Here is a 9,448-nt window from a genome sequence, read left to right as displayed (position 1 = left end):
GTTATGCTAGTGCCGTACGTGGAGCTTGCTATCGCTTTCACGCTATTAGTCTCACGAATAGCATTAGTAGTGTTTGCGTTTATAGCGCTAATAATATCTGCCCGAACACATCCATTGTGGAATGCCCTTTAGGGTGCTTTCACATGCTACGTAATTTGTGTAAGCTTAACTTGCGTCAGCCAATCAAGTCCGCCATGGTAATTGATAATTGGGTAATTGAGACGATTTGATTGGCTGACGCAAATTACGCTTACACAAGTTATGTCGCATAAAGAGATAGTTTTAATTTGCAACTGTTAGAAGTTTACTGATATGAGGTTGGATTATTCTTTTAAATATATAGGAATAATCCAATGTCAGCATAGGAAACTTCCAACAGTTGCAAACGTTCTGCCGAACGCGTTCAGTAGGTCTGTTCGTCTTCGCTGTACCGCTGAACTAGTGCAATAAGTTGAGGTGAGAAAACATACTTGTCTCGCTTCAACTTATTGCACTAGTTCAGCAGTGCAGCGAAAACGAACAGACCTAGTATTGAATTTTCATTGTTGGTATTCGGTTACCAACTTTATAGTATTGAAGAGGAAAACAGCTGCTATGTGACAGCTTCATGTAATCTGTCGTGTCTGGTGGCATTTGATGGTAAAAGATTCGCTTGAATTCACGATAATTTGAATAACATGTGGTAATTATAATTTTATTTTGGACAATATTCTATAATTGTTAAATTCACACGAATTCGTCATATTTTTGAAATAATATTGCAAGTTTCCATGTTGCAAGATTTGTCACAGTTTTTTAATGTAATAAAAAAAATTAATTCAAGATTATGATGTGAAATTCCGACAAGAATTTTTTTAAGATTATTTAGGACGGATTCCATTTAACGTTCGCAACGACGCGAGCGTCATTCTACCTTTGTTTCTTGCTGGATATTGAATAAAAATAGAATGACGCATCATTGTAAGTGTTAAGTGTAACCTGCTCTTATATGCTTTGTTTTCTATATGAGTATATAATAGAGTTTTATATCTTGTGTATATAGTAAAAACATGTGTATATATATATATACATATATATATATATATTAATAAATGTGTAAATATGTACGACATTTGAACTATTTTGTACTTTGTATACCAATATTTATATCTACAGATATTTATCATGCAAGCTCCTCTGTGAGCACTAAAACTATAGAACTACCTTTTTGAGCAAATGCTTTTCTGAAGAAAGGCTATACAATGTTTTCTGCTATTAAAAGATTAGCTGGCAAGTCTGAAGGTATTGGTAATGTGTCTCCTAGACCAGCCCATCAGTCTATGCCAACAAATCTACAAAGAAAATTTGCTAAGGGTGTTCAATACAACAGTAAGTACAAATGCTTATTGTTATAGAATAATATATATTTATTGGTAAATATGTTATAATTTATGCTTTATATACTATTTTTAGTGAAAATAATAGTAAAAGGGGACAGGAATGTAGGAAAAACATGTTTATTTCATAGACTGCAGGGGCAAAAGTTTATCGAAGAATATATACCCACAGAAGAGATACAAGTAGCTAGTATACAGTGGAATTATAAAGCCACAGACGATGTGGTCAAGGTCGAGGTATGGGATGTCGTAGATCGTGGCAAACGTCGCAGGCGCTTAGAGGGCCTGAAAATGGATAATATTCCAACTGCAGAGACTAATGTTATCGAAGAGCCTGCACTAGATGCTGAGTTCCTGGATGTTTACAAGGGTACTAATGGCGTCATCATTGTTATGGACATCACTAAGAGCTGGACATTTGACTACGTTCAAAGAGAACTGCCGAAAATACCAAGCCATATACCTGTTATTGTTCTTGGTAATCATTGTGACATGTCTCATCACAGAACTGTCACTGCAGACCACGTGACATACTTTATAGATTCGTTGCATGAGAGAACTGCACAGGTAATTTTAAATTATTGACATAATTCTGTTGTTATGTTAAAATGCTAAATACTGTTATTATTAGAGAGGAGGAATTTTCTATATCTAGTGGATATCTTTAATTGTGGTTTTATATATTCAGAATCAATGTATTTTTGACAAAAATTTGAATTTACGTTACTTGTTGTAACTTATTAATTTTCGGAATTGAATAATCTCATATATGCCACAATATAATTATAATTTAAGTATATTAAATATATAAAATGTGTATATAAAATGTGTTAAAAATATAACGCCGTTTAATATTTTAAATTTATTTAGAAAAATTTAGAAAACTACAGAAACATCGGTGTAATTACAGAATATAATTAAAGATTTTCAGTGCAATTTATATCGCGATTAATATTGACATTAATAATTAAATTATTGTAAGTTTAATTTCTCAAATTAAAATTAAAATTTTTAATTAAAATTAAGTTTTGTTTATTGTAGATGAATTAAAGTATAGTTGTTTGTAGGTGAGATATGCGGAGTCATCGATGCGAAACGGCTTTGGTCTCAAGTTGCTGCACAAGTTTTTCAATCTACCATTCCTGCAACTGCAGCGCGAAACATTGCTGAAACAACTCGATACTAATGAAGAAGAAACGCGGCTGACCATCCAGGAACTCGATCTCTTTCAGGATAGCGATGATGCGGATTACAACAAGTTTCTGGACAATCTTGTAAATCGACGGAGGGCTCTCGCAGATTCGGTATCTGCTAGTAATCTAGTTTCAAATGTCATTTCGTCGTCCACAAATAGCCATCATCTTACACCACTGACAGGAAGTAGCATAAATGTTACTGGAGAGGTCAGAAGATCGGCCTCAATGCCAGGTCCGATCGGCGGTGGAAATCCTATACCAATGAAAAGTTTAGAGCTCAAGTTGAGTTTACCGAAGAAGGAGAACTTGACGACAAGTACATTAGATAATTCATCTAATGCTGTGAAGTCTGCACATATCATAATATCGTCTTCTGTTGCACAAAATATTGTTTCGAAAATGGGAACAGCTAAATCGACAGAGTCTGTAAACGACAATGGCGAAAGAAGAGACTCGATTAGTCGGCCGCAGTCACTCATGTCAAAGATTTTTGGCCACAAGAAAGAGGATGAGACTGATAAATTGTCACATATCAAGAATCTTACCTTGAGTGTGCCGTTGACTAGCGTGGAGGACTTTGTGCCAGATGACGGAATGTTAGACAGATCATTTTTAGAAGATAATAGCCAAGTTTCGCCGCTAAAGATGCAACAAATGCAACAAGAAGAAGTTGATTCAGAGAGGTAATTATGCACGAGATATGATTTACACCCTAATTGTTCCTACAAAGTACATCTCATGTTTACCATTTATTTCATTGTTATTATCTCATTACACACACACACACACACACATACACACACACATACAATACACTTATTATTATATATATTATTACCGTTATATTATGTTATTTTTTATCATTATTTCAATTATCTAAGTTTGTCCTGTTTATTATTCTATCACTTTATCATTCATATTTATTATGTTATTTTATATATCCATTTTTTGTTTATTACACATAGACTTTTTCAAAAATTTATTAACTTGAAAATAGTCGCACGAAATATAACTTATATAACCTGTTGATTTATTAAGAAAATAATATTTTATTTCTAATCAACAAAACGAAAATGCCAAGAAGAGCGCAACAAGTTAAATTATTATTAAATGTTTTAAAATATTTTCATAATAATATAACATAATATTAAAGAAAGAGCATTTTCTAAAATAATATCTATAAAAGTTCTTTTGCAATTTGCTTCAAAAGCATTAAGAGATTGTTCATTCTCTTTCAAAATTTATAATTAACTTCTAGGTAATACAGCTCACTCACACACACGTTTAAAAATATAGTAAAGAGAATTAAAAACAAATAACAATACAAATAACGATTGATTTAATTTTGAAAATTGGAAATATATGTTCCCTGAATTTTTAATTTTTATAGAATTCTCAATTTATTGTACTATAATAACCATGTATATAAGCTTTTACAGGTTTTACTATGTATTTTTTATTATAATTAAACAAAAAACGTCCTGTTTAGTGACACGGAAACTGGAAACCCTTTAGTAGCCGGTTACGAAGACGACTTATCCTCTATTGAGGAGATAGCATCACCTGTTCAACTAAAACTAGCGGAAAATCCACTGTTTAAACAAAAGTATAAACTGGAAACACTATCAGGTCCAGAGAAAAGCAACGAGAAATTACGACCGAGCGGCAAACGTGACTCAGTCTCCTCAATAGAACAAGAACTGCATATCCCTGACTATGAACCGAATGAACAACCGGATACAAACTCGGACGCTTTTGACAGTTGGTTGCGACGTGATTCTAAATGGCGACAAAGTCCCGAAGGAGGAGAGGACGTGAGCAGTACTAGTACGAGAAAAGACAGGTTGGAACTTAGTGATAAAAGTCTAGATGTCAGCGTGACAAGTTCTAACGTTCACTTGGAGTTACTTGATGATACCAACATGCGCCACGTAAGCTCAAATGGCAGTAGTCCAGTGATGAAGGAGAGAAAGAAGCACAGAGATAAAGTAATTATTCTTTATATGGAGTAATTACAGTAACTTGATATATGATTCCATAGAGAACAGATGAGAAGGGGGAGGGGGGGGGATACATTCTAATTTTATATTTATTTTCCTTTAATATTTTCTTTTTTATCATGAAATGTATTATTATTTTATCACACCAATTCTAGGGAGACGAGAAGGAAAAGAGGAAAAAGAAAAAATCAAAAGACAAGGAGAAAGACAAGGAAAAATCGGAGAAAACGGAAAAAAAGAAAAAACGTTCGATACATCGTTTGAAAGATGAGAACAAAGTACGAGATGAACTCGAGGAATTTTTGAACGGCTCGGTAACAAGAATCGGTGTTGATGTTGCCTATGAAGCGATATAGCATTCCAGAAGGATCATAAAAGTCGTTGATATTTTTTAACGTGTTGACTGTTTCACTGGGTTGTGTAAGTGGGTGCATAAATTTTGCACTGTGCTGTACCAAGTTGTATGAACCAGCGCTGGATTTTTGACTATTAGTCGCAGTACTGTGGGGTTATTGGCAAATATTTTTTAACAGTCAACATGTTAAGAATTGTGCATTTTTCGAAACTTACAAAACTTCTCTTGATGTTAATACATGTTACGTTCTTTTTTCTTTTTGTGAAAAAACGAAATTCTTGGTGGTGAAAGAGAATTTTGCGAAAACATAAAGATATGTTACAGATTGCGCTATCAGCTTATACAAAAGAATATTTCGTTTGTAGTAGATGCATAAGTGTGGCCTGATAAATCCCTTTCTGGAGATCGTAACACTCATGGATCCTGTTTCAGTCTGTCATGATTGCCAAGATTGCAAAGATTTTACGGAAGATACTAAGTTAATAATCAAAATTATTCATATTATATTTCTGATCTATTGAATTTTTTATGGTTTTTAATATATATTTGAAAAACTTGCGAAAATGTTCATTATATGAATTAATATCAAACATAAATATAATTTTTATAGTATGATATGTACATACGTATGTAATGTAATAATTACGTGGAATTTTAATGTCGAAATTATTTATTATACTTTAATTATTACTTGCTCAGATAATTGTGTAAAATTTAGCTACGTATATTCATATACATTTATCGTTGATATCGTTTATATGAATCTTGTTTATTCTATTTAGTTGGACCACTGAACTTTATACTATATTGGGATACTGGGTGCTATGAAAAGAAACGAGCGAAACAAAAGAGAAAAGAAGTCATAGACCGGTATTCATAATTGAATCTTATACAGGATGAGCAAAAGTCTGAATACAGTCGAACATTTCGTAAACGATGCAACTTTGAAAAGAATGTTTTAGATGAAAGTTGTAGGGTTTAGGAAGATCATTTTGATCTTATCAGTTTAATCTTGGGTTGAGGCGTCAAGGTCAAATGAAAATCAACTTCAATGTTTTGAATGGAATCATATAGTTTTTTCAACAGGTTGATTCTTCTGTTCAATCTGTATATAAAAGTATTAAAATAATCATCGAAAGGTGAATACTTTTCGAGATATTTTACTTTTCATCCTTTTTTTCGATAACATCACCTTAACACTTTTTTACATAATAGAATATAAAAGAAATCATTTACTGATATTAATCATTGCACATTGCTGCATCGATACATTTGCAAAATGCATTGATTTTTTTAAAGATTTTTCTGTTTTGGTCACAGCGATCGATTCTATCTTTCATTTTATATATAAAAATGTTAAAGTAATGTTGTTGAAAGATGAAATCATATAGTCCCGTACTTTGTGAGATATTTCATATTTTGTACTGAAAATATCAGAGTAAAAAGCAAAATATCGAAAGGTGTTCACTTTTTAATGATCTTACCCTAGTACTTCTATACGCAAGATGAATAGAGAGATCGATTTGTGTTAAAAATATTATAACCTGGATTTTGAATACGCTTACAAAGATGTTAGCGCGCTAAAAGGTCGGTTTATTAGTAGTTCTAAATAGCAATTTTATTACAAACACGCGTGATTATCGATTTTTTTCTAACAGAACACTGTTATCACCACTTTTAGAATAGTGATATTGAAGATGCTCACATTTTTTGTCATACTAATGCTCTAACATCATAAGCACGTTTAGAATACGGGCCTATATGATTCCATTTAAGAAGCTGGAGTTGAGCTTCATTTGACTTTGACGCTCAGGATTAGGCTGATGAGATTAATAAGTAGATTTTTAAACTCTATAACTTTTATTTAAAATATTTTTTTTCAGGATTGCTCTGGTCGCGAGATATCCGACTATATCCAGATTTTTGGCTTACTCTATATGTAAAACTATTGTAAATTTATCTTCAGATGCTGTATGGCTCATTTCATTGGCTACGAAGATGAACTTAACCTCTTATCCACAATCATGTTTTAAGGTTCCCGAGTAATTGCTGAGACTGTTCTTGTTTAATAACATCAGAAGCGAGAAAACATATGCCACAATTTTTTGCGTTGTATTTTCAAATAAAAAGATCTACCCACAAAATGACATTTGTAATCGATTCAGTAAACTTGTAAAATTGGACGAACACTTTTCTTTTATTCAAACAATCAATAAGTAGTCGAAAAATTAACATTGATAAAATCATGAGAAAAGACGTTAGAAAAAGGTTCCATGTCAAATTAATTTTGCGACTATTTATGTTGTATTGACTATTGATTATTCGAGTAAAAGCAAAGTGTTCATCCAATGTTACAAGTGTGTTGAATTATAATTGTCATTTTATGGATATATCTTTTAATTTGAATGTATAACGCAAAACATCTTGGCATGCATTTTCTCGCTTCTGACACTATTAAACAAGAATAAAGACTCACACAACACACTTTACCCCGAAAATATCCCAATTGTCGCAAATTTACAAATACGATCTCATAGATATCCTAATGTTCTAATGTTCAGGATATTCCAATAGAATATTTCACAATATCCTATTGAAATCTCATAATATCTTGATATATCTCTTTGCTTTAATTGTAATTTATTTTATGATATCGTGTCATCAATAATAATGTAATTTTGACATTACTTTGACCCAGCGAAAAATGTACATCGAATTGATGTTAAATCGGTTTCAAAACAATCGAAATGATATCGAATCGACGTTGATTTAACGTCGATTCGACAAGTCATTTTTCACTGGGGAATATTATTATTAGAATATTAAATATGTTAGTACAAATATGCAGTAATTAAAATATGACCGACATATGACATATGTTTATATGCTACCTGAATATATAATAATATATCTTACAATATTTCTTGAGCTTCATCGGATATCTTTTGAATGTTGCTCAAGATATCCATAGGATATCACATAGGTAAACACTTATATATCTACTGGATATCCAACGAATGTCTGAGACTATTTTAGGATATCCTATGATTATAGCGATATCTCAAAATGATATTTGTAGAAAGTCCTTCAGATAAAATGTACTATATAAGGACAGTTATAGCGACTATTCTGAAGCCTTAAAGTCCGTACCAAATTATGGATTAGGAATTGAGATTGTGGACTGGGAATTGAAGATTGTTCAATCACATTATGATTGCGATTTGGATTGCGATTGAGTTACCTTGAATTCACAAACATAAAAGTGATATATTAAAGAAAAAAACGAATCGAAATATCATTAAACGAAGAAATATTAATATTCTTCTTTTATTATTAACATTAGCAAAAAAAAGGAAAAGAAACGTAGAAAGAACAACGTATGTGTCCAAATAGATATAGAAGGTAAGAAATATATACTATTAAAAATAATCACGTTTCTAATTAGTTTCACTGTAACACGGTCAAGTTATCAATAAATTTTTCGCATGGATAGAAATATACGATCTTTCTTGCATGTGTCATTTATCAATAAGTTTTGCCATATGTATAGAATTTTCCTATTCTTAGTGACATTTGTGCATAGTATTATATTACACTCCATATTAAATCTATTAACATACTTGGCAACTATTGGCACATATTATGAAAATATCAAGAAAATTGAACGAAATCTAAATTCCAACCTGTATTTCCAATCATAGCTTGCAAAATGTTGATTGGTGAGCTCTATATTCCGATCTGATATCCAAATTTATCCTTCAATTTCAATCTATAATTGTGACCGAGTGTCACTAAACAAGTAGATTAAGTCAATGTTAAACCGTCCTCATCGCACAGATCACCTAGAGATTGATTTTTCTCGGACCCGCTGCCAATACATGGTCGTCAGGCCGTTTTTCGAGACCGCCCAAACTCTTGGCCTAGAAAGCTGAACCAGCCAAGTCTCTCCAGATTTGCCGTTAACATGTAGGTAGCTATTTATATTTCTGGCCTTGGCAGCAGTAAGTGTTGCCAGGCGCCATCTGACGTTGTCATTGGAAACTTGACATTGTTGAACATAAGAACATAAGAACACATTGTCATTTGAGCGCGGTTTGTGTTGTTTACAGTGAATTGAAAAATTCATATCGGGCAAAAAATGGAATTAACTCGTGAACATTTTCATGCGATTATTTTTCATAACTTTCGACGTGGATTATCAAGAAAAAAGTGCATCGATGAACTTAATTCTTTATACAACGAGAAAGCACCATCCTATAACACTGTAAAAAAACTGGTATAACGAATTCAATTGTGGCCGACGTTCGCTCCAGGACGAATTCCGTGAAGGTCGTCCAAAATCGGTTGTTGTGACAGAAAATATCGATGCTGTGCGTGAACTGATAAAGCAAGATCGTCATGTGACATACCGTGAGATTGAGGCATCTTTGGGCATTAGTATGACAAGCATCAATAAGATATTGCATGAACATTTGTCCGTAAAAAAATTTGTTCGCGTTGGATCCCGCATAATCTAACAAA

General features: G+C 32.5%; 1 protein-coding gene across 6 annotated transcripts; it reads left to right on the top strand.

Annotated features, from left to right (window-relative positions):
• The first annotated feature begins 555 nt into the window (after positions 1-555).
• Positions 556-6,107, top strand: LOC106745981 (rab-like protein 6). Of its 6 annotated transcripts, none has more exons than XM_014622064.1 (7): positions 556-682; positions 860-960; positions 1,156-1,368; positions 1,453-1,943; positions 2,444-3,255; positions 4,062-4,560; positions 4,728-6,107. In XM_014622064.1, exons 3-7 carry the CDS (start codon positions 1,242-1,244, stop codon positions 4,926-4,928), a joined length of 2,130 nt encoding a protein of 709 aa, XP_014477550.1. In that variant the 5' UTR covers positions 556-682; positions 860-960; positions 1,156-1,241; the 3' UTR covers positions 4,929-6,107. The 6 variants fall into 6 exon arrangements, with proteins under 6 accessions (XP_014477550.1, XP_014477551.1, XP_014477555.1 ...); XM_014622065.1 differs by having other exon boundaries at positions 824-960; XM_014622069.1 differs by having other exon boundaries at positions 556-960; positions 4,728-4,850; positions 5,293-6,107.
• Positions 6,108-9,448: the final 3,341 nt, after the last annotated feature.

This window comes from Dinoponera quadriceps, unplaced genomic scaffold (assembly GCF_001313825.1).
Source record: "Dinoponera quadriceps isolate SergipeBrazil2010 unplaced genomic scaffold, ASM131382v1 scaffold1896, whole genome shotgun sequence".
Lineage (NCBI taxonomy): Eukaryota > Metazoa > Arthropoda > Insecta > Hymenoptera > Formicidae > Dinoponera > Dinoponera quadriceps.
This window is presented reverse-complemented; position numbering and strand designations above follow the sequence as displayed.

What these genes read in the sequence shown, in the direction of transcription:
- LOC106745981 (XM_014622067.1), top strand. Translation starts at nt 1,242, where the DNA reads ATGTTTTCTGCTATTAAAAGATTAGCTGGCAAGTCTGAAGGTATTGGT. An exon ending in GAAGAAGTTGATTCAGAGAG is followed by an intron (nt 3,256 to 4,061) that starts GTAATTATGCAC and finishes CGTCCTGTTTAG; the next exon opens with TGACACGGAAACTGGAAACC. An exon ending in GAAAGAAGCACAGAGATAAA is followed by an intron (nt 4,561 to 4,727) that starts GTAATTATTCTT and finishes CACCAATTCTAG; the next exon opens with GGAGACGAGAAGGAAAAGAG.